Source organism: Hemiscyllium ocellatum, chromosome 20 (assembly GCF_020745735.1).
Source record: "Hemiscyllium ocellatum isolate sHemOce1 chromosome 20, sHemOce1.pat.X.cur, whole genome shotgun sequence".
NCBI lineage: Eukaryota > Metazoa > Chordata > Chondrichthyes > Orectolobiformes > Hemiscylliidae > Hemiscyllium > Hemiscyllium ocellatum.
The window spans coordinates 41012905-41039586 of NC_083420.1; the positions used below are offsets into that span (position 1 = coordinate 41012905).

Here is a 26682-nt window from a genome sequence, read left to right on the forward strand (position 1 = left end):
TTAAGAGCTTTGGGCTTAGCCCACTGAAGGCATGGCTATTCAGTGGAGAAATAATGTGAATGTGCAAAATGCCAAAATTGGTTGATTTTGTGTGATTGCAAGGTTGTGGAGATTAGAAGTAGGGATTTGAAATTAAAGGCATGGTCCCAAAGTCTTTTCTACCCCCCCAAAGTAGTTTCTATTCTACACTTTGTACGACAATCATTTTAATTGAATAATGTGTTTCTAAAAATTATTATTAACCTGTTGTTCCAGTATCATGATGATAATGATGGGAACTCCTAAGTCTTCTAAGGTTCTGTATATGTTTTCTGCATTAAACAGTAACTCATGGGGCTGTATTTTCCAGGGATGTGTGTGTTTCATTGTTTGCCACATAGATAAGATTTGAAGTTCAGATCAGGATGCATTAATCAATCACTCGCAGAGACAGGCAATGTATGTTACAGAAAGCATGCAATTATTGCCTGTCCTGCATAGCAAAGTGCCCTGAATATGACATTCACTATGAATGTCAGTTGTGTTGTATCGAATTTTGTTTGATAAAAGCACATTTAAAATTGATAAAAATACAAATTTGCAGATGCCACAAAAGTTGGTGGAAAGGGAAATTGCAAAGGGTTGCAGTTTACAGATGAGATTGATAGGTTACTTAAGTGGGCAGAACAGAAACAAACCCTTCGGTCCATTCGTCTTTGCCAACTAGATTCCGGAATTAATCTAGTCCCAGTTGCCTGCATTTGGTTCATATACCTCTCAACTCTTCCTATTCATGTACCCATCCAGATGCCTTTTTAAATGTTAAAATTATACCAGCCTCTATCACATCCTCTGGCAGGTCATTCCATAAGCACACCACGTCTGTGTGAAAAAGTTGCCCCTTGGGTCCCTTTTAGTGCTTTCCCTTTACTTTAAACTTATGCCCTCAAGTTTTGGACTCCCCTACCTAGCAAAAAGATCTTGGCTATTCACCCTATCCAAGCCGTTCATGATTTTATAAACCTCTATAAAGTCACCCCTCAGCCTCTGATGCTCCAGAGAAAATAGCCCCAGCTTATTCAACCTCTCCTTGGAGCTCAAACCCTCCAACCCAGGCAACATCCTTGTAAATCTTCTCTGCATCCTTTCAAGTTTCACAACATCCTTCCTAGCAGGAAGACCAGAACTAAATGCATTATTTTAAAAGTGGTCTAACCGATATCTAGTACAGCCGCAACATGACCTCCCAACTCCTGTACTCAATGCACTGAGCAATAAAGGCAAGCATACCAAATGCCTTTACCACTCTGTTTACCTGTGATTCCACTTTCAAGGAACTATGAACCTGCACTCCAAGGTCTCCTAGTTCAGCAACACTCATCTCTCAGGGTTGCTTTGGAACTCCTTTGCACAGAGAGCTGTGGGGGCAGAATCCTTGTCTATATTTAATGCTGAGCTAGATTCTTGATCAGTAGGGGAATTAGGGGTTATGGGGAAATGGCAGGAAAGTGGATGTGAGGAATGTCAGATGACTCATGATCCTATTGAATAGGTGAGTAGGCTCGAAAGGGCCAAACAGCCTACTCGTGTTCCTATTAGTTGCACTTAAGTTTAATACCTAAACATTATAAAATTATCTGTACAGGGTAGGCATGGTTATTGTTAAATCAATCTTTTACACTAAATTATATTTTCAGTTATATGTTTTGCTGTGTCAAAATTTACAAAGACATTGCACAAGAATCTGGCATTTTCTTAATAGTTTTCAAAAAAACGACCTCCTGTTGTTATTGAATTTGCTCCAATCACCTTTTCTCACACGTTCTAAACCTTTGCTGCCATTTGGGAAAAAGAAATCCTAATTTTCCCTCTGGATTTTTTTTATTTGAAATCGCTGGCCTTGTTTTCAAGTGAGATTTCTGATGATCTGGCTAACACTCTTCACTGAGCCAACATCGAAAAGTCCAGGTTATGTCTTAATTACTGGTTGTGAGGTATTGCTGTGAGGACACAAATGTTTAAGTTGTTCCAATAATAACCTAGGTTGTATTCAAAAGCAATTCCTTGTCCATGGAATATTTTTCCAACTTGGCTTTTTTTTGTTTATACACATTGTTAGTAGATGTTTAATTGAACACTGCTCTGACCTGGCTAGAGTACCACACTCTCAGCCAAATATGTTGCTTTGTTTAATTGTCCTAACCTGGAATAAAAGAAACCAATTTGAATAAGATGTTGTCAGGTGGCCTTCAACAAAGAGGGTTGAACGTTAGTGCCTGTTGACGATGGAAAAATATGCTTATTTCTATGCTCTAAAAAGGGCAAACTGCTTTCATAAGCAATAGAGGGATTTTTGATCTCAGGTTTGAATCATTTGGATTTAAATTAGGGAGAATAAGATTTTTTTAATTTGCATTTTAAATTTCACCTCTCAACAGATATATCAGCATCTCCGACACTACAGCTCACCCAACGAACAGCGCTATATTCTCCGAATCCTTTTCATCGTTCCCATCTATGCCTTTGACTCCTGGCTAAGCTTGCTTTTGATCAGTAATGATCAGTACTATGTTTACTTTGACTCTGTGCGAGATTGTTACGAAGGTGAGTAACCATTGTGATAGTGGAAATTAGCAATTTTTGATATGTTAAATTTTAAGCTGTTGAGAAAGAGCCATTATAATAATGCTTAGTGGTCATAACCTTTTGATCATTTATTGGAGCATCTCACCCCCTCTCTTGTCTCTTTCCTCCCCCATCAGCCAAATTTGGGGAGACAAAAACAGAAATAGCTGGTGAAACTCAGCAGGTCTGACAGCATCTATGGGGAGAAAGCAGAGTTAATGACTATTCATCAGAACAGAAAGATCACTAGACTCAAAAGATTAGCTCTGCTTTCACCCCACAGATGCTACCAGACCTGCTGAGTTTCACCAGTGATTTTTGTTTTTGTTTCAGATCTCCAGCATCCACAGTTCTTTGTTTTATTGATATTTAGTGAGAACCTGTTTGCCACAATAAATGTGGAAAGTGGGTGGGTCATAAGGATATGCATGAATTCACAATAGTGTTGGGTTGGGACTGTTAGAAGCAGGAAGTCATGTGATGAGATCATCAGGAATATGTGTAACCAGAATTGATACCCGTAAATTACTGTTCCAACTGAACACCAATCTAACCCACTTGAGAAAATGTCAAGAGCCAACCACATTGTGAATTAGTCAGTTGAAAGATGTTGACAAATCTATTGAGGTAATACTGAAACCAGGTGCCTTTTATGGTCACTTTTTCTAGTGCCACCCTTTAAATAGCTATCAGTGTCCTGTTTTAAAACTTGCTGTGGTAACATTTTAATTCATAGAATGTTGGATTAAGACTCCTGTAACATGCAGAATCATTTCCTGGATTCTGTCTTTGTTGTACCAATTTTTTGGCATGTTCGTTGTAATTACTTTTGCTGTGTAAATTGTAAACTGTTATGCTGAATACAGGGAAGGTGAGGTAAATATAGTCACTGTTTATTTATATTGAAATTCCTTTGGAGAATATTTGTGTTGTCAGTTTCTTCAAAAGGATTAAGAACTACTTTGTATCCTTTCTACCCCCACCCTGGAGAAGGTTATGAAAAATATTTGATTCACATGTTAAACACGAAGAACAGAGTCATTCTCTTTTTTTCTTCATCTGGATGAACAATGGAAAATAGCTGTAAATCTCCAAACGTTTCAAGTATTCAGAAAAAGCCTTCTATGAAACCAATAGATCTCTTTAAACTCTTTGCATTGGTAGATCTTCAAAACATTACTACTGAAACTGTTTTCTTTTGTTTAGCCAGCAAAGATACTGCAAAGTAAACATCTGCAGTGATTATTTTTTCAATGAAAGATTTTAAGTTTGTTTAATGGTCGGTTATTGCTGAAAGTTACAGTATAAGAGAAGTATCTAGGTTATTGTTTTGATGATATCAGAGAACAGTAACTTGTATAATTATTATTGTACTGAGGATTTTTCATGTACAGCTTTGTTAAAAAATGATTTTTTTAATTCATGGTATATGTGCATTTGCTAGCAAGTACATCATTTATTGCCCATCCCTTACTGGGTGTGAGATGATTGTGGTGAGTGGTCGCCTTTAACTACTGCAAACTTGTGCTTATACACTTGTAGTGCTGTTAAATTTAGAAAAAAAACTAAGGATTTGACTCAGCAATGAAGGAGTAATGGTCATGTGTTTCCATGTTGGAATGGTGGAGAAGAACTTGAGATGGTGCTGTTTCCATTTACCAGCTGTTTTGCTTTTGGCAGTAAAGGTCACAGATTTGGAAAGTGCTCTCCAAGTTGCAAACATTGCTGCTGCCATGGGCCAGTAGTGGAAGGATTAAATTTATATGGTGACAGATGGGCTGTCATTCAAGTAAGTTGTTTGCCCTGGACCATGTTAAGCATCTTCATTATTGATGGAGTTGCACTCAGCTGGGAAAGTGGAGAATATTCCATTATACTACTGACATGTGCTGAAAATGTGTTGCTGGAAAAGCGCAGCAGGTCAGGCAGCATCCAAGGAACAGGAGATTCGACGTTTCAGGCAGGGCATGTGCCCAAAACGTCGAATCTCCTATTCCTTGGATGCTGCCTGACCTGCTGCGCTTTTCCAGCAACACATTTTCAGCTCTGATCTCCAGCATCTGCAGACCTCACTTTCTCCTACTACTGACATGTGCCTTGTCTAAGACTTTGGGTAGTCAGAAGATGAGTTTCTAGCTGCAGAATACGTACCTTCTGACAGTGGTTAAGTGGCTGATCTAGTTAAGTTTGTGTAGGTCTCTTGAGCCACAGTAGTAGTGTCCCTATTTCTGGGTCAAGAGGCCTCATTTCAAGTTAGAGTTTGAAAAGTGTGTCATAACATCTCTGAACAAGTTGATTAAAAATTGCTTTTTTTAATATTGTCATGCAAGGATGGCAATGCTATTGCATATCAAGAGGAGTGGTTAGATGCTTTGAAATCATCATTGTGTTGCAGTTATGACATGAATGTTATTTGCCATTTATTAGCACTAATCTGAATGTTAAACATGTTTTGCTGCATATGAACAGAAGTTGCTACATTATCTGAGGGATTGCATTAGCAAATGCAATCTAGAGTGAATATTTCCACTCCTAACTTTCTGTTGCTTGAAAGTCATTGAAACTTGTTGCTTTCACCTGACCAGCATCTCATTCCTTTCATCATATTTATCTTACTTCCCTTTAAAAGCATCCAAAAAGGATTGAATGAACTGGATTTGAGCTCCATTTGCTCCAAAGTTAATGCCTTAAGCAGATTACGCCACATATGCACTAAATCTTTTGCCATTGTGCTTGCATTACAAGTAGCTTTCCTTTTTACTGCTGACATTCACTGAATGGTAAACAAATAATGAACTTTGTGTGACACAGACTACAGGTTCAGATTCCATATTACATTTAACTCAGTCATAAGGTGGTTAACCTGGAAGAGCAGGTTTGCTTTTTGGGTGTATCTTACACAAACACCCAACGGTGTATCCTCGTCTGTATTCAGCATCTCTGTGTGAAGATTGTATTGCAGTGTTACTGTTCAGAGCTCCAAAAGTACTTCATTTGGTTGTAAAGTATTTCTAATCAATCTCAAAGTGTAATACCAATTTGCACAGCAAGCTCCCACGATCAGCATTATGATAATAACTTGATCAATTTTTGCATATTTGAAGGATTAACATTGGTTAAGCCAAAATCCCTTCGTAAGTTAAATATAGTGTGTATTTAAGGGTATCCACATTGCAACAGTGGCTCAGTTCAGAAGTACTAAAGCACTTTGGAATATCTGAGGTTGGAAGGCACTTTATAAATATAAGATCTTATTTCTAAAATCTTAAGTGCCGTGCCAGCCATTTTGTTCGAAACCATGGCAGGCACAGTGCTAAACGTGAAAGGTCAAAAAAAGTTACAATATACAAAACTTTAACATAGTTAAACAACAGTCACTCTCTGCTTTCATGTCTCAGGCATGATCCAACATGGTGTTCCAAGCAAAGATATCAGACAAACCCATTGATTTAAGCTGCTATGGTTTACCATAGTGGCACTATAAATGAGTTGGCATGCATCAGAGTCATTGGGGTACTGTTAGATCTTCCAATTTGACTCCGCTGACTCAGGATAGTCAAGGAATCAAAATTTAAAAGTTACAGCCTTCACTTATTATGCTAGACTTTATCATTAGTGCAACAACTTACATTCTTGTAACACCGTTAATGCAATAAAATGTCCCAATGGGCATCACAAATGTATTATCAAAACTAATTTGTCATCTAATAAGGCCGTATTGGATGGGTAGTTTTTAAGGTACATTGGAAAAGAAAAGAGCGAGGCAGAGAAATTTGTGGTGGAAAATTCTAAAGCATGCTTCTTAGGTGGTTGAGAGCATGGCTACCAGTGAGGGGTCAAATGAAGTCGGGGCCTCTCAAGGCCAATGTTATCAAAGGATCTGGATGATCTAACTAATTATTTGATCTAAGGCCACTTAGATGAATGAATGCTTGTCTTGATGATGCAAGACCAGATAACTAGCTTGACAAGCTGTTTTGCAGCTGGAAGATGAAGGCCAGTATCCCAAAGCAATTCAATCCAGGTCTTGTTCCTTCAAGGTTGGTCAAAGAGAGGCATTAATGTAGGAGGAAAGGAATGGGCCTGGGATTCTACGCACATGAGTACTAACTATAACAATATATGAATGGCAGAATCACACTCTATGCTCAGACAAGACTTGAAATATGCAGAGAAACTTTCTAATTAGGGCCATCTCCTGGGACCCATCTTTACCTCAAGAGAAGTGAATCTTTGCTACCGATGTGTTGATTTAACTGTTCGAGATAATTGGGTGCATAAATGCTTTATAAATTTTAATTACTGAATCAGTTAGAATCTCTGGAGTCTGGGGTTTCCTTTCTGACATGCAAGATTGGATTTCCACTGCCAGGGTTGTCTTTGAATTATGTATGAATGTACATCTGTTATGTTTCCCAATCTGTGGATTTTGAAATATGTTACCTCCAGTGTCAGATTGAGAAGCTAAAATGGAGCCAGAATTTGCAAAAGCAAAGCTTGAGTGTCTTATTTTGACCAAAGCTAACTGTCTCTTTAAAGTACTGCAGTGAATGGAGGTCTTCAAATGTACTATCAGTGATCTTACAATAAGGTAACAGTAATTAATGACACACTTTCAGAATAAGCTGATTTTTCAAGTAGTAATATTTTACTAAATTGCTTAGTGATCAATAATTAATAGATTTATTCCACTGACCAGCTCTGGAGAATTATGCAATTTCTACATGATAAAGAAAACAATCATTCCATGGAGCATTGTACTTCCTCCCCAACTCTTCCCAGAGCAGAGCTGTTTTGGAAGATTCCATTTATAGACATTCTGTTTAGGAACAGAGTACATGGACCTTGCAAGGCAGTATTTCTCCTCAAAGTACTTTTATGTAAAGTAGTCCAACTAAACAACACAGCATAACACATCGCTCATCATTTGTAGATGTCAATTACATTTGAATGCTGTTCTCTTGGTTTAATAGATTAATCCAAAATCAGTCACGTAATTTGTTCTCTGTAGCCAGCTGCTAGGATCCAGCACTAATGCTCTTCATTAGTCCCATGGTGATCATACAATGTTTTGCTGTTTACTACAGCAGTGTTCTCTTTATAAGGTCACTTTAGAAGGGGCTTAGTTGCCTACATGCTTAACAACAGTGGAGATTAAATCAAAATGACTCGAAATAGTAGCAGGAGCAGATTAAAGATTATTGAGGCAGAGATCTGTTTGTTTGCTGAGGGAGTGGAATGAAGGGAAAGAAGGAAGTTGAATCTCCTATTTAATTTTCCTTCATGTACACTGTACAACCAATCTTTCAGAGGTGGATGATGCGGCTATTCTCTCAACTAATCTGAGATTTCTGTTTATCAATCAGTCATTGCATGATATAAAAACAATTCAGATTCCTTATGGAGAAGGAAAGGTGGAGAGTCAAATTTCCTGCCCCTTCACACATTCTTTGCCCCAAGTTTATTTGGGATTGGTTAATGCATAAAACCAATATCTATAAAAATAAGCATTTATAATGATCCTTTAATGCATTAAGTTATCCCAGGGTGTTTCACAGGTTGCCATGTAGAAGTTGGACATTAAGCAAGGTGATGTAAATGCAAGGAGATGATATGAATCAGAGCTTCCCCTCTCCAGGTAAATGTTTGCAGAATACCGATCTGGTCTGTGGTGTCAGAACAACTGAAGCAATAGATTTTAAAAGGCTTTTAAAGGAGGAGGAAGAGAGAAAGAGTTTACGCCTTAGGCAGCAGAAGACATGGCTAAGAAATGAATTGAAAGGAACTAGGAATGCACAAGAGACCAAAACCTGAGGAGCACAGATCTCAGAGGATTGTAGCAGTAAGAGAGAGTGAGAACTTGGAAAGAATTAAATGAAAAACTGAGAACTTATAATTTGTGCATAGGTGCAAATGCAAGTCAACAATCAGAGGAGTACTGAGTGAACAGAACTTGATGTCAGTTAAGATATCCTGTAGTTGGCAGAAGTTTGGGTGAGCTCAAATTTTTGCTAATATCGTACAAGTCATTCTGCTATAACATGTTTCATCAGTGTGCATTGGCTATAAAGCAATTGATACATTGTGGAAATTATTTGTTAAGTGCAAACTTTCTACTGAATGGGTATAGCAGATTTCTTTTAGAGATCTTCTATGGCAGTTTTCCATAGTGTGAGTTTCTATAGTGCAAGGTTGCAGAGGAACACAGCTGTCACATTATAGCAGAACGACCTGTACTAAGTTTCCTGTGTTCAGGTGTGTGCTGGGAATCAATATCACATCAATGTTGGGGCTTTTTATGCAACACCTTCACAAACAACAGAGGGTAAAGTGATGTTGCCCGTGCTTCACATAAATATTTGTTGATGTAATTGGAAACATCACCAGTTGGAGCTTACTTTCGCACACCAGTGAGATTAGATTTCTAATGCTTGGTTTGTGTTTGCATTATACATTGACATGCACCTGTTGTATTTTCGTTTGGTCTGTTAAACAACAAATAACCTGCAACATGTATTTTAATTATTGTGTTAAGAGATGAAGGGAAAGGCACATTGAAAAAGCAAAGGTTTGTATTTATTATATCCAGCTTAAAAAGTTCATTAACTCATGGTGTCTTTATATGGAATAGAAATTTCATGATGTGCTGTTTTTGGTGCAGATTGTGATTGATTGACTTGTTTCATGGAGAAAAAAAACATGAATTAACAGTAATCATTTTTAGTAAGTGCAGAAAATTAAGTTCCAAATAATTTGAAGAACCCCATCATCTTGCACCTCCCTGATATTCCCTTTTCCTCTACCTCTGGATAAAATTATCCTCCTTTTTTATTATAAATTTCTGCAGCAAGGTGTAGTAAACCGAGATATTTGCAATTCCAGTCACTTGCAGAAAGGTGATGCCCAAGTATGACTGAGGGGGGAATTACTTAATCTCCATTCTGACTAAGAATAGTTGTAACACTCAATGCAGACGTAAAGCTTTTGCACTAAATGAATTTAACATTTCCAATTTCCTTCCTTTGGGCTTAGATAACATATATACCATGAGTCAGACTAAATTATAAATTTCATGGGACGTGGCTAGTGTTAGGGGTGCACCACTCCAGCTGGGGTTGAATATGATGCATGGATCAATTTGTGGGAATAACAGCAACTTGTATTACAACGATATGTTGTTCCTTTAACATAGTCTCAAGGTACCTCACAGCTATGTTATCAGGCAAAATTTGAATTTGAATCATGCAAGAAGAAGAAATTTAAACTGGTGATCAAAAATTATTTTGAGGAGTGCTTTCTAAAAGGAGAATGATGTTTAGCGATCTGAAAAGGATATTCCATAGCTTAGTGTCTAGGCAGCTGAAGGCACCACTGCAAATGGTGGAGGGAACTATCTGGAATGTACAAGAATGTTACATATCAGGCAGTGTGTTTAATTGCTTAACGTTGACATTGGTACCAAAGTTGTATTTCTGAAGTATTCCATTCCCTGTGTTCTTTGGTGAAACCTACATGCTAAGCTGAGATAACATGCTGCTGTAGAATAATGAACAAGTCCTATTACGCTAATACATCATCAGTGATGCGTGCTAACATGGGGGACCTGTGAATAGCCTCACTTGCTGATGACTTGATGAAGGAGCTGATCTTGGATCTAGACATGCTGTTTCAATGGAGCACAGAGACCAACAACTTTCAAGAAGTCTCTCTCTAGTCTATTTGATCTCAGCAGCTCTTCACTGACTATGGATATAGCTGTGTCTCTGTTTCACAGTCCCACTTAAAACTCCAATGATATATAACAGGGGTCAGAGACTGGTGCCCTGCTCCTTTTGAATAAAGAGACATCCTGCCTGGACGTCCTCCTTTCAGTCTGAGTGGCTTATTGTCATTCTTTCCACCAGTTATATTTACCAGGTGCTGGAGTACAGAGTATTCTGGGTGTTCCATTACACCTACAAATCTGTGTACCTCAGCAGGTTTCCTTATTCCATTGAATTCCTTAACTCGACAAGTCAGCCTGCAGATCAGAATGCTCCAGCGAAAGTTCCTTAACAAGCAATTCTTTAGTTTAGCTTAAACCTTCTTTACGTTCAAACATGACAGCAGCCAGCCTGACACAGTGTGTCTTGTGCTGAAGAGGTTAATGTACTGTAGGATTAGTTCTCTGGAACCCTTTGATTAGCCAGTTGAAGTCTTCTATTCCAGTTTTCCTGGAACTCTTGACTTTAAGCAAGACCACCTCAAGGTATGGCAGATTTGCTTCACTTTTTATTCCGTCAGTGCTTCTATCCAAATCTACAACATGATGTATTCCATAAGCACTTTTTTCACATCATGCTTCTGTTTAGAGTTTCACAGAGGTTCCATGTTCTTTGGATCCCATTGATGGTCTTCCAGATGAAGTGAATTACTGTAATCTACCACAGTGCCAGACCCTTGTCTTTTCAAATGTTGGTGGTTTGCCTCCTGAGTCTACCCTTCATTGACTCCTCTTCAGTGCCTTCAGGTGTATGTCCTTCGACTGACTGAACTGGTCCTCACCCTGAACAACTTCTCTTTCCAATCCTTCCACTTCCTCCCAACCAAAGGAGTTGCCACCTATCGCATCTCCATCGCCCTCCCCCAAATCCCTCCTCCCTACCTTTTATCTTAGCCTGCTGGACACACTTTCCTCATTCCTGAAGAAGGGCTTATGCCCGAAACGTCGAATCTCCTGTTCCTTGGATGCTGCCTGACCTGCTGCGCTTTTCCAGCAACACATTTTCAGCTATGCCCTGGTTCTAGCAGTTGTGGCAGATAATATGTCTCACTAGTTTAAGATTGTGCCTTCCTATCAGCAAAAAAATGAACCACAAATGTTCTAACCTTCCTGGAGATGGGCCTGACAAAAGAGCAAAGAAACAGCTTGAGTGGTGGGTAAGTGGTAGTGATAGAAGTTTTAGCAGTAAAATGTTAATGGTTAAACACTATGATTTTATAGGGATAGACTGAAAGATTTAGCAGATAAAACTGGGGGCGTGGGGGAGATGTGTAGGATAATGGGTGAATTCCAAAAAGGTAATAAATAGTATCGATTACCTGCAATGCCTGTTGACTTGGGGTGAGGGAATACCTACAACTAAGACTGAACTTTCAGGATTCCACCCATTTAAAGTATAAAAAAGTAAATTCTTCATAATCTTAACAGACCATAGGGTTGCTTTCTCATGAGAGAGAGTGGGTCACTACATTTCAGGTGAGGGGTGAGGTTGAGAGGAGAGTCCTTCAAGGAAACCTCAGCCACTGTGGGAATTGAACCTATGCTGTTGGCATCACTCTACATCAGAAACCAGCTGTCCAGCCAACTGAGCTCTCAGATCTCCATTAAAATATATAGCGTAAATGGTCAAAGCTGATCGTTATGATTATGAACATAGACCTGCCTTTCTCAACAACCTTAGTATGATCTCATTACACCTGCTATGGACTCCATGGATAATAGGTAAACCTAATGCATACTTGAAAGATTATTGGCCTGGGGCTCCTCCTGCTTGTTTGGAATGATGCTTGCCACAGATGGAACAAGGAATAAAAATAGTTTAAAAGGATAATTGTTTCTTGTTTTCATGAATTGATCTGTGCTGTCTTCCTTTTCAGCTTTTGTGATTTACAATTTCCTCAGCCTCTGCTATGAGTACCTGGGTGGAGAAAGCTCAATAATGTCAGAAATCAGAGGGAAACCCATTAAGTGAGTTGTTTCCATCTTTCTTATGCATATCCACCTCCACACTCTCTCAAGTTTTGGATTTGAAGGCTTACACTTAAAAGCAGAGTACCATTATTAAAAACACTATGGATCTGAAATAATCACTAATCGGACTTCAAGTCCATTCAGCACAGAAAAAAAATATAGCCAAAGACCAAAACAAAATATTTTTTCTTTTAAAAAATCACCACTGTTCTTTTCAAACATATACCTAAAAACAGCACAGAGGTCAACAGTTCATTAGTTGCGTTTTTGAATTTTCCTGAACCACCAGTGAAATCAATCCAGGATTACTGTCCAATGGGTTGAAAACTACATTAGAAGTTAGGGATTGTAGGCTACCTGCAAGGAATGCACTGAAAGTTTGGAAACTGTTTTGGTTAGGCATTATCCAAAAATCATTTTACTGTAAGGGAGATTCCACTGTATAACTATTCTGTTTTATTTCATATTGTCTTTCCCACATAGTGATTAATCCAATCTCAATCATTCCTATTTTGAACACCATAAAATAAATAGATTAGATTCCCTACAGTGCAGAAACAGGCCCTTTGGCCCAACCAAACCACACCAACTCTCTGAAGAGCAACCCACCCAGACCCGTTTCCGTCTAACTAATACACCGAACACTATGGGCAATTTAAAATGGTCAATTCACTTAACCTGCACATTTTTTGGATTATGGGAGGAAACCGGAGCAAACTCACGCAGACACAGGGACAATGTGCAAACTCCACACAGACACTCTCCCAAGGCTGGAATTGAACCTGGGATCCTGGTGCTGTGAGACAGCAGTGCTAACCACTGCGCCATTGTGCTGCCCAAAATGATAGGTCTGTTTGTAAAACAGTTAATAAAACTATGAATGTATAGTAGGTTCTTTGTAGATATAGTATACCTTCCTTATTTCCGTCTCATTTCAGGTCCAGCTGTATGTATGGAACATGCTGTCTGATGGGTATGACCTACTCCATTGGATTTTTACGGTTTTGTAAACAGGTGAGATTGTGAGAAGTCTGAGTGTGTGTTTGTATACTTGCTGATGATTATGTAGCAATTCTGTTTTTACTTGCATCCTTTGGTCAGTCAGTATTGATCCATTTTTTATGACCATATGAAATAGCACCAAATATGTTACGGGAATAGTAAAAGGCTATTTGATCCATGCACAGATTACATACAGTCTACAGCAAGACTACTCCGATTTAGATAGCACCTTTTGTTTAAAAGCAAGTCTCAAGGTGTTTCATACTAGGGTAATCAAACAAAATTTGATAGAGCCACATGAGATATCCAGATAAATGATTAAAAACTTCATTAAAGAGTTTATTTGGGGGGATCCAAGATGGCGGCGACCCAGCAAGTCTGAGTCTACAGTGCTCCTCCCAGGACATGGGCAAAGTGGGTCACCCACCCCCACCACACTCACCAAATCATTTAAAATAGCTGTTTAATTTAATTAGTTGCTTATTATTAAATTTAGACAATCTAATCTTCAGTAAAAATGACTAAAGGGAAAGGAGCCCGCAGCTCTCAGCAAGCAGGAACCCCTCCCCCACCCTCTCCAGCTGCAGCAGAGGCGTCCGCAGCCACCCCAGGGGACTTGCCTACAGTGGCGAGCCTCGTGGAAATCTTCTCCAAACTGGATGCGAAGATTGACACTTTTATTGAAGTGTCCCGAAGGCAATGGGACTCTCTCTTGGCCGCGCTGCAAAAGCATGACCGAGACATTAAGGAAATCGAGCGCCGAGTCGGAGGGGTGGAGCTAAAGGTCGCGACCTCCGAAACTACAGCGCAATCGGCCGTGGATCAGGACCGGACTCTTGAACAGCGAGTCCGGACCTTAGAGAATCACATTGACGACCTCGATTCTCGAGGTCATCGAAAAATTATTCGTTTGCTGGGCCTTCCCGAGCGGGAAGAGGAAGGCCAGCTTACAGCGTTCCTCGAACAGTGGCTTCCACAACTTTTAAATCTGGAGGCTGGATCAGGCCAGGTAAGGGTGGAATGGACCTACCGGGTTGCAGTATGCGAGCCCGGCTCGAACCAGTGCCCCCACTCGGTCCTGTTCCGACTGCATAGCTATAAGGAGAGGCAGATACTCTTAGAAGCCTCTAGAAATCTTGGATAAGATTCCCAAGCCATGATATATAAAGGATCCAAGATCATATTATTCCAGAACTTTTCCCCAGCTCTGGTCTGAAAGACGAAGGCATTCGATGAGGCGAAGATGTGTTTAAGGGACTTAAATATTCAGTACTCCTTACGCTACCCAGCAACGCTGAGCTTTAACCATGAAGGATCCGTATATAACTTCGGATCACCAGAAAAGGCTAAGGAATTTTTGGACTCTCTTAGACAAATTGTAAGAGATAATGGATGTTGGTTTGCCTTCCCCCCCCCCCACTCCGGTTTATATCCCTCCCCCCTTTTCTTTTTTTTACCTTACTGTTTAATATTATCTTGGGGGGTGGGGAGAGGGATTTATTTATTTGTTCTCTACTTAACGATGTTCTCCCCCCCCCCTTGGTTTTTTTATTATTTATAAATAAGCTGGGGGGGGTCTAGTTAATGTTGGTTGGGGGAGGTAGTTACCTTGTTCTATTTTACCTCTCTCTCTATGAGCGGGGTTGTTTTCCTTGTTATTTTGTATTATTATATTTAATTATTACTTGTTGACGTTGTAATTTTATAGTTATATATGTTTATACATGGTATTAACATTACCAAATATACCCAGGTGTCGGTGTGGGTGGGGGCGGGGGGGGGTGTGTGGTGTGGGCGGGGGTAGGGTGCTCACTGTTAACTCTAGTTCTGTAGTATATTTGAATTCTCCTCATCCTATTGAGGAGCACCTGGGTCAAGGGTGGGGCACTGATTGGGAGAGGATACGATGGACCTTTTGGAAAGGAAATGATACCCCCCTGGGAACAAGGGGGAAAATCTCAATTTAAATACATTTTATTTTTTATTATTATTTAGAACTAGTTTTTTATTATACTGTTGAGTTTATTAGAGAGCCTTTATTTTTGTGAATTTTATATGTTCTATGCTTGGGATGTTCTGGATAGGGTTTCCCCTCCCGGATTTGCCTGGACGATTATGGTTAATCAGTTAGTTAAGTGGTGCACCTGGAATGTCAAGGGGAGTAATTTGCCAGTCAAAAAGAAGAAAATATTTTCAAATCTCAAGAAAGAAAGAGTTGATATAGCTCTCCTACAGGAGACACACCTGTTGGATAAAGAACACTTGAAATTACGACAGGGTGGATTTGATCAGGCCTTTTTTTCTTCTTTTAGCTCAAAAAGCAGGGGAATTGTTCTTCTTATTCGGAAGAATTTCCCTTTCAAAATCCTAAATCAGATAAAAGACGAATCTGGACGATATCTTCTGATTAAAGCCCTTATAAATGGAGAGGAATATGGGATTTTCAATTTGTACTGCCCCCACCCCCGGCACACCCCTTTAAATTTATAACAAAAGCCTTCTCAAAATTGATGGCTCTTGGTGCCCGTCATACAATTATAGGGGAAGACTTTAATTTTATTATGGACCCAGAAATAGATAGGATTTCCAAAAGTACTGCAGGAGTATCTCCCAGATCTAGACAATTGGTGGATCTGAACAAAGAATTAGGATTAGTAGATGTATGGAGGTGTCTTCATCCATAGGGCAGAGATTTTTCTTTTTACTCCAATCCACATAAATGTCATACCTGAATTGATATGTTTTTTGCCCCCTCGATTTTCTAAAAATTCCATATCATCCTGTAAAATAGGTAGTATAGCAATTTCCAATCACGCTGCTGTATATATGGAAATCAAGGCGAGGAACAATGGGACATCCCCTCGGCATTGGCGTATGGACCCCTTCCTGATGAAAGATAGTAAATTTGTAAAGTACTTCTCTCAAGAATTTAAGACTTTTTTAGAAATTAATTTAGGTACAGCTAGCAACCCATCAATGATGTGGGAGACCATCAAAGCTTACGTGCAAGGTTTGATCATCTCCTACTCAGCGACCCAGAAAAAATTAAAGGGAGAATAACAGTGTCTGCTCGAAGCTCGCTTAAAAGCAGCTGAAACAGCATATGCTAATAGACCTTCTTTTATCAAATTGCAAAGGATTATGGCCCTTAGGACAGCTCTAAACACCACGCTTACCCAAACAGCTAAGAGGGAAATATTATTTGCAAAACAAAGGTTATACGAATTTGGCGACAAACCGGGTAGATACTTAGCATTTCTTGCAAAGAAAAAAAAAGCCCCTCAAACTATCACGTCTATCAAGGAAAGTACGAGTATTTTGACTGTTGATCATAAAAGGATTAATGCAATCTTTAGAAAATTTTATTCTGATTTATATAAATCGCAGGATTGTGAAGACAGGACTAGGAGGATGCAATCATTTTTTAAAAATTTGACCTTTCCAGACCTAACTCCAGAACAGGTATCCGTCTTAAATGCTCCCCTAACAGTCCAATAAATACTCGATGCAATCAGGCAACTTCAGAGCGGTAAGGCACCTGGCCCAGATGGTTTTCAAGCTGAATTCTATAAAGAATTTACAGAAATATTGGCTGGTCCACTTATGGACATGTATAACTACTCATACAGTCAGGGCTGTCTCCCGCCTTCACTGAAAGAGGCAAATATCTCTCTTATCCTTAAAAAAGGAAAGGATCCAGAAGACTGTGCGTCATACAGACCAATATCCTTGCTAAATGTAGATTTTAAAATCCTTTCTAAAACATTAGCATTGAGACTAGAAAGGGTATTACCACATATCATAAAGGAGGATCAGATGGGGTTTATTAAGGGCCATAGATCATCCAATAATATTAGAAGGGTTTTGAATATGATTCAAGCCTGTCATCAGGGAAAGATACCAGGAGTAGTAGTCTCATTAGACGCAGAAAAGGCAGTCGATAGGGTTGAATGGTCATATTTGTTTTACACATTGGAAAGGTTTGACGTTGGACAGGTGTTTACCAAATGGTTCCCAACATTGTATAGTGATCCCAAAGCAGTTGTGGTTACCAATGGATTAGGCTCGGATAGCTTCAGTGTGAATAGGGGCTGCTGTCAGGGATGTCCTCTCTCAACATTGCTATTTACGCTAATAATTGAACCACTAGCAGAAGCTATATGGGCTGATCCTAATATAACGGTCCCGAGGATTGGTACAGGTAAACATAAAATTACCCTTTATGCAGATGATGTTCTTCTATTCCTCAGTAATCCTCTGACGTCCGTACCTCGCTTAATACATTTAGCGCATTCTCAGGCTATAAAATTAATTTCTCAAAATCGGAGGCTATGCCAATGGGTGGCCTGGCTATGAAACCCCACTTAGTGGACGGATCCCACTTTCCCTTTCGGTGGTCCCTGGAGGGTTTCTTATATTTAGGCATTTTTATTACCCCAGTATTTGGTCAGTTATACAAGGCTAACTTTGTGCATTTACTGGAAAGGATAAGGCAGGACCTCCAGCGATGGGGAGACCTTCCAATTTCTTGGCTGGGTAGAATAGCACTAATTAAAATGAATGTCCTGCCCCGTCTCCTATACCCTATGAGAATGCTTCCGGTGATGCTGCCGAGGCTGGCACTACGTAAGTTATATGGCTGGTTGGATTCCTTTATCTGGAATCATAGACGGCCCCTCATTAAGCTGAAGAAGCTACAGCTTCCACAGGCAAGAGGAGGATTGGACTTCCCAGATTTTAGGAAATATCAGTTAAGTTCCCTATTAAGTTACATAGCTAATTGATTGATTGCGGATCAGACAAGACCCAATTTGGCTGGACATCGAGGCTTCTCAAGTAAAATGCCCACCTATTAACCTTTAATTTTCAGACAAGAGGAAAATCATTACGGATCACTGTAAAAACCCTATAATACTAAACACAATTAAAGCTTGGAATATAATGCAGCAAAATGAGGGCAACTCACATAAAACATCCCCCTATGTGCCAATAGTGGGAGCATTGGGATTTCAACTGGGGTTTACAGATGCCACTTTTAAACTCTGGAGATCCAGGGGTATCTTATGTCTAGGGGACTTATTTAAAGAAGGGGTCCTGATGTCTTTTGAACAGCTGCGTCAGAAATTTGGATTACCTAACGGAAACCTCTTTCGATACTTCCAAATTTGAGATTATATACAGAAGAAGGCTACGTTATTAGATAGTCTTTATAAGTCAGATAGAGAATGTAGAGTGCTACGACCAATGGGGGTATCTTCTGTCAGTATTATTTATCATTTACTACACGATGAAGTATTGGGAGATCCGGACAATCTGCTTAAAACATGGGATCAGGATTTGGGACTAGAAATCTCTATAGAAATGTGGAATGAGATTTGGGAAAACGCCAGAAGAATCACCATCTGCAACAGAACTCAGGCTACCCAGCTGAAGATACCTTATAGGGCCCATATAGCACCGGATCGACTGGCAAAATTTAAGGCAGGAGCATCTCCAATGTGTCCCAAAAGTAAAATAGAGGTGGGCACTCTTGTACATTGCCTATGGACCTGTCATAAGATCCGTAGATACTGGACTAAAGTAGCAAGTACCCTGACAGAAATTTTAAGAACGGAAATTAAAGTGGACCCTATATCTCTCCTTTTGGGCTTTTCGAACTTACCCTCCCTGGATATGCACGGGAAGAGATTATTTTCTATTCTCTCTTTCTGTGCAAGGAAATATATTTTGGTGAACTGGGTGGCTGAGGGCCCCCCTGGACTTTCAAATTGGCACAGATTAATTATGGAATGTATTCCCCTTGACTTCCTTACAAATATGGTGCACTGAAAGACCGAATTATTTCATAAAATATGGCAGCCCTTCTTGAATTAAGTAAATACAGATATTTCGGCTATCCTAACAAGGGCTTTTATTTAATTGAGATTGCGAACCTGGCTGGTCCAGGGCCCCTTGGGACAGGAATCCCATACAAATACGGGTTTTGTTACATTTGATGTTAACACATTCCGAGCATGTATCTCACTACCCAATTTCTGTGTTATCCGGTTTTTTTTTTCTTTCTCTTATTTGAATAATGTAAGATACTTAATTATACACTCTGGTGAGTTGTAGGTTAGATTAGTAGTTAGTTGAGTTTTGTTTTTTTTCCTCCTATTTTTCTTTTGTTAAATTTTTGGTTATTATTTATTTAATATTTAATTGTATATCAATGTTTGTACTTGAGAGTTTTGTTTATTTTTGTAAACTTGTAAAAATGTTAAATTTCTAATAAAAATATCTATTAAAAAAATTTATTTGGAGCATCTTAAAAGAGAAGGGGTATAGGGAGGCAGTCCCAGATCTTAAGGCCTCAACAGCTGAAGGAATGGCCTCCAGTAGTTGACTGCTGAAATCAGAGCTCTGTAATAGTGCAGAGATCCTGGAGGGTTGTAGAACTGGAGGTATGTATTGAGATTGCATCTATCTATACATCTTTTTTTTTAAATTTGCATTTCATATGTGGCTAGTGTCTATTATACAGCACTGTGATAATGATGATTTGGAGGTGCTGGTAGTGGACTGGGGTGTTCAAATTTAAAAATCACACAACAGCAGGTTATAGTCCAACAGGTTTATTTAGAAGCACTAGCTTTCAGAGTGCTGCTCCTTCCTTAGGTGGTTGTGTTGGGCATCTACCTCGTTGGAGATGCCTTTGCCTGACACTTGCAAAGTGCAAATGTTGTTTCCCACTTGTCAGCTCAAACCTGAATATTGTCCAGGTCTTGTTGCATTTGGATATGACTATTTCAGTATCTGAGGAGTCACGATTGATCCTGAATAATGTGCAATCATCAGTGAACATCCCCTCTTCTAAACTGATGATGAGTAGATGGTCATTGAAATACGTGATGATGATTGGGCCTAGAGCACTATCCTGATGAGGTTCTGCAGTGATGTCCTGGAAGTTTCCTCTGTACCAAGTATCACTTCATCTGATGAGGAGGAGCACTCCAAAAGCTAATGCTTCCAAATAAACATGTTGGACTATAACATGGTGTTGTGAGATTTTTAACTTTGTGCTTTTTATCAACTCATTCCCCTCCCTTTGGTATTAAACTATAGTTATATTCTAATTCATAATACCTAAATATTATTAAACTACAAAACATTACTTACTTATTACATCTTCACTATTCATTCCTAACTTGCTTCTCTGCAGAGAAAACATTTCCTCCAGGATCCATTGATTATTTGCCAGTTTCCATTTTGACCTGTTCTTGTATTCCCTAATAAAATGCATCTTTACTGGAAACATCCAGTGTGGTAAGAAACATTTAAGCAGTGTGAAGCAGAAAACAGGCTGAATTTTACTAAAATCAGCCAAATGTCAACTTCATGGAGTTTCATAGAGGGTTTCTCTCTGTGTGTCCTAGTGTGTTATCTCTGCTGCTGACCTCTTTATGTATGCACAACATTCCTGTGGTGCTGTGCTCACCAGTGGCAGAAGTGTTTGCCGTTGCCAGGATCTTCAGGATTTGTGCTGCTGGCACTGTTTTTTAAAGCCCAGCTGTGCAGTATGTTAAATGCTGCCACCCATTAGTAGCCCTTCACAGCACACACATGGGAGCAAAATTAAAAGAAAATCTTCTGAGGGCATATAAATGGCTCTGATGACTCTTGTATTAAAACAGATCATGCTTGTAAATGTGTTGCCGCATTACATCATCTACCTGATCAGCTGACATTGTGGCTGCTGCTACAAGAATCAAGCTCCAGAAGGTACCTGTCCTAATAGTCAGACCACATTAGAATTGCTTTCTCCCTGGCACTCAGCATGGCATAAGATGTTCTCTGTGTTAAATGTGTGAACCTCATGTTGTAAAAGCCACAAATGGTTCTCTTTATATTTTCTAACCAGCCTGTTCCAGAGATGTCATTACACACCTTTTGAAGTAGGTGGAACTTGAACCGGGCTGACGGGTTAAGAGTTAGAGACACTATCACTACACTACAAGGACTGTTAACTATTGTAGATGATACATACTTCTGCTATTGAGTGGTGGCAGAGGAAGTGAATGTGGATGTAATCATTCGGGTTGCTTTGTTCTGGATGATGTTAATCTGCTTGAAAACTGTTGAATTTACATTCATCCAGGCAAACGGGGAGTATCCCATCTTCTGATTTTATGTCCTGTAGATGGTGGACAGGCTCTGTTGAGTCAGAAAGTGAGTTACTTGATGCAAGATTCCTTGTCCTGGACCTGCCTTTATAACTGCAGTACTTGGATACTCCTGTACAGTTTCTGGTCAATGGTAAATCTCAGGATGTTGATAGTGTGGTATTCAGTGAAGGTAATGCTATTGAATGTCAAGGGGCGATGATTAGATTCTACCTTGTTGGAGATGGCATTTGCCTGGCACTTGCAAAGTGCAAATGTTGTTTTCCACTTGTCAGCTCAAACCTGGATGTTGTCCAGCTCTTGTTGCATTTGGATATGACTATTTCAGTATCTGAGGAGTCACAATTGATCCTGAATAATGTGCAATCATCCATCCATCATCACTTCTAACCTGATGATGGATGGATGATCATTGAAATACGTAATAATTGGGCTAGAACACTATCCTGATGAACTTCTGCAGTGATGTCCTGGAAGCTTCCTTTGTAGCAAGTTTCACTTCAGCCAGCAGACAGCTTCTCCTTGATTTGCTAGGACTCATTGATGTCACACCTGGTCAAATACTGCATTGAAGTCAAAGTTCAGCTGTTTTGTCTATGTTTGAACCAAGGCTGTAATGAGGTCAGGAGCTGAATGTCTCTGGCAGAACTCAAACTGAGCATCACTATGCAGGTTATTACTGAGCAGGTACTGTTTGATAACATTACTGATGACCTTTCCATGTATACACTGATGGAGCAGTAATTAGCTGGGCTGGATTTGTGTACAGTACCTATTTGGGCAATTTTCCACATCGGCAGGTAGATGCCAGTGTTATAGCTTTACTAAATTTGCTTGGCTAGGAGCACAAGTTCTACAGCATATCCTGATTCCTGATGAAGGGCTTATGCCCGAAACGTCGAATTTCCTGTTCCTTGGATGCTGCCTGACCTGCTGCGCTTTAACCAGCAACACATTTTCAGCTATGATCTCCAGCATCTGCAGACCTCACGTTTTACTACTACAGCATATCTCCAAGACTATTGCTGGAAAGTTGTAAGAGCTCATAGCCTTTGCAGTATTTGCATACTCTGTCCATTTGAGAAGTGGCAGACTCGATACTTGTCTGCAGTGGATCCTTGGGAGCAGCCAAATGCATAAAAATTACTGCAGATGACACGTTGATCAATGGGATAGGATATCCACCCACTCCGTCAACTTGCATCTCTTTCTCCGGTTTGGTTGTAGTGTTCTGGGGCATTTTTGTTCCATGGCTCAATCTTTTCAAGAAAAAGGCACTGTGGACGATAAACTCCAGACCTAGTGTACCACCACCTCATCCTTGGGAGGACCTTCTGCTGTAACCTTTTCAGATGGAGGCTGTTTGATAATGGTTGAAGATTGCTGCTGGTTCTGGGCTTGCTGAAACATTTGCTCTTCCTCAGTTTCTCTGCACCTTTGTTGTATAGAAGCCACAATGACAATAACCCCTGCTGTGGCTGGACCTATGAGATACTGTTCGAATTAATCTATGTTGGGAATATCAGAAGCAAGAATTTCTTAGTAATGTGAATTTGTCAGTACTGGATCACACTTAAATGACAACTTAGCATAGTCATTAATATAGTGGGATATGTGTCACTTGCAACAAGGTGGCCTTTCAATACCTGTACATGAACCTTTGGCAGAGTAGTCTTTATTCTGAAGCATGCAGCACAAACCATGCCACACAAATAGAGGAAGAGATTGTAGATCCAATAGAATTACTGAAGCCTTGTCCTGTTCCACTATTTATTCTCTTCCCCACCGCCCCCCCCCCTCCCCCCAAGAAAGGCAGCATTGCAGTAAAAGAAGCATGTTGTCAAATATTCATAGTTCAAGGTGAGAGGAAATCAGTTCTATGCCCTTGAATATCCCATGAGATGCTGGATTGTCTTTGTGAATTGTGGCCACTTTTTAAGAATCCCCGTGATTACTTCTGTTTCACTAAGTTGCCTATTATCAATTTACAATGACAAATGGTGTGGGCAAGATTGCTTGAGGCCAGGATTTTGTATTCTACACACTTGATCACTCAATGTATTTCACCTGCAGAATTCTATAATTCTGTGTATGTGCTTGATTAAAGCAATTGCCTCTTGAAGGGCCTTACGTCATTCATAGGTGCAGCCTGCTTCTTCAGACAGGAAAAGCATTTACTTTGCCCACCCCAGGTGTGGCAACAGCCATTTTTTTCATTTCCAATGCATCTCAGACGAGAGGGAACACAGCTCACACTTCATATAGTGTGTCATAAGCTCAGGCTGGTAATGGAGGGGCCGTCCATACCATCACCTTCATTTCTTCCTCGCAGTTCCCGTTAATGCCATCTGTTCTGAGCTTCCCACTCAATTCCTTCATTTAAATTTTCATCTCCCCACTTGATGCTGTGATCCCCAATATTACAGCTTAATTATTGGCAATCATCATGAGCTGATATAATCATTTTAACATCTTAATTGAAGCAATATTCAGTATTCTAATTACAATCCAAGCTCATAATTTAACTTGTACTTTAGCTCTGTAAGACCCAGTGGATTTTGGAATGAATTTGCACTGCACATTGTCCAAGATCAGTATATTCTTCTTGAGGTGTAATGCCTAGAGTTGAATGCTTCTCAAATTGGAGGCTGCCCATGGCTGTGTACAACAGTTTTAATAAGCAACATTCAAGTATTGCCCCTCTTTTGTATTCCAAACACCTTGTGATAAAGGCCTCTATTTCACTACCTTTTCTGATTACATTTGTGCAATAGTAGCAGTAACTTTTAATGATTTGTATACTTGTCATTCTTTGCTCCTACATTTATTTCTTGATTGTCATTATTTTTAACAAAAAGTATCGAATATGTCTTTCTCTGTTCAGAAATATGACCTCACATTTGCCTGTGATGAACTCCACCTGCTGTAGTGTTAACTATTAGTTTAATTTGCCTGTGTCTCAAGTTAACAATCTGCTTTTCAATTACTGTGACTCTTTATGACATCTGCAAGACATGGTTATATAACTTGCTCTTTTTTTATTCAAATCAATTACATAGATAGTGGAAAAGCAAAGGACCCAAAACAATTCTTGTCCTGTTTTGCTGAAGCATCCAATTATTATAGATCTGAAATAAAAACACTGCTGGAGAAACTAAGCAGATCTGGCAGCATAAGCGGGGAGAGAAACAGAGATAATGTTTTGAGTTCAATTACTTTTCCGCTTTGGATTGCTAGCATTTGCACTTCTTCACTGTTGTATTTGTATGGATCTACCATTCAGAGTATCCTTGTTTATACTTAATGGTTTCGTTGTCTTTGCTCTCAGTACATTCTCATGTATAAAGTTGCTTGTTTCTGCATGTTGCTGTCAGTTTCAATTACGCCTCTTGTTGAATGCAGCAGAAGTGTCTGTTGCTATCCAGTTTTGTTTAGTGTATTTGTAACCATATGCATGGTAACATAAGCACTATGTTTCTGGACTATTAATTGGAAGGCCAAGACTAACACCTCAAAACAGGAGTTCAAATTCCACCCTGGCAGATGGGGACTTTAAATTTGACTTACTAAATATGGAATGAAAAGCTTGTTTCGTGGAACAATGGGATTGTCACAAAATTCCATCTATTCAGTTATGCCATTCAGAAGAGGAAATCTGCACCCTCAATCAGTCTGTCTTATGTGATTCTAGATTCAGAGTAATGTGGTTGAGCTGCCTTTAGCTCTTCGCTGCACTCTGAAATGGCCTGACTAGCACTTTAGTATTCAAGAAGATGACCACCACCAGCTTGAGGTTAATTCGGTTTGGAGAAATATTTTCTCTTGCCAGTGACAACCAAATGAATGCAGAAAACAGCAATCTAACTTTAACTCTGAGCATGTCTTCACAAATTAATCACCATGCATGAGTGGGGTGCTACAATTGACTAGTCTTTTAGCTGATGTGAAGATTTAAAAACCGGGTAGCACATACTTACACACCATTGCTCCCCACTTGACATGTGCTGAAAGGGTGCAAAAAGATGTATGGTACTCTTGTCTTTATTGGTCAGCGCATTGAGTATGGGAGTTGAGGGGTCATGTGCGGCTGTCAGGATATTGGTCAGCCATTTTTGGAATACTGCGTGTAATTCTGGTCCCCCTGCTATAGGAAGGATGTTGTGAAACTCGAAAGGGTGCAGAAAAGGTTTCCAAGGGTGTTACTAGGGTTGGGGTGTTTGAGCTATAGGGAGAGGTTGAATAGGCTGGGGCTATTTTCCCTGGAGCATCAGAGGCTGAGGGGTGACCTCATAGAGGTTTATAAAATCATGAGGGACATGAATAGGATAAATAATCAAGGTCTTTTCCCAGGGGTGGGAAGTCCTAAACTCAAGGGCATAGGTTTAAGGTGAAAGGGGAAAGATTTAAAATGGGCCTAAGAGGCAACTTTTTCAGAGTGGTGCGCATATAGAATGAACTACTAGAGGAGGTGGTGGAGGCTAGTACAATTACAACACTTAAAAGGCATTTGGATCAGTACATGGATAGGAAGGGTTTGGAGGGACATGGGCCAAACGTTGGCAAATAGGATCAGATTAATTTATGATATCCGGTCAGCATAGACAAGTTGGACAAAAGGGTCTATTTCCGTGCTGTCCATCTCAATGACTATTAGTGTGGCCATTAGATGAAAGAGAGGGTTGGCTTCAACATTGAGAGCGGTCGGTTAGACGTCCACATCACAGACCGATCCCATCTGAGACTATGGTTGAAACTGCCTTCAAGAGGGCTTTTCTCTTGCAGAGTTTAACTTAATCATTATATATGGTATACATATTATATATGATTCAAATTCAATCCCCAGGGACTGAGCACACATGTGATACTCAATGTCGTAGTGAGTGCGCTACATTGTTGTAGGTGTCATCTTTTGGAGGAGACATTGAACCAAGGCCATATCTACCCTCTTGGGTAGTACTATTTTGAAGAAGAGCAGGGAAGTTCCACTTGGTATCCTGGTCAGTATTCTTAAACCCAATGATCCAATTATTATCATACTATTGGGATTTTTTGTGTGCAGTTTGGCTGTCATGTTTCATGCAACAGTCCCTGCAGTTCAGAAGGTGCTCCACTGGCTATTTAGTATCTTGTGTGGTCCTGACACTGCAAGGCACGATTGAACTGCAAATCTTTCTTTATATG

At 39.7% G+C, this 26682-nt stretch overlaps 1 protein-coding gene across 1 annotated transcript in view; it reads left to right on the plus strand.

Moving 5' to 3' along the window:
* tmem184a (transmembrane protein 184a) overlaps positions 1-26682 on the plus strand; it is a 51704-nt gene that overhangs the window by 14788 nt on the left and 10234 nt on the right. Inside the window, exons 3-5 of the mRNA XM_060840786.1 lie at positions 2418-2583; positions 12244-12334; positions 13276-13351. Coding sequence (XP_060696769.1) covers positions 2418-2583; positions 12244-12334; positions 13276-13351 — 333 coding nt within the window. The remainder of the gene's footprint in view (positions 1-2417; positions 2584-12243; positions 12335-13275; positions 13352-26682) is intronic.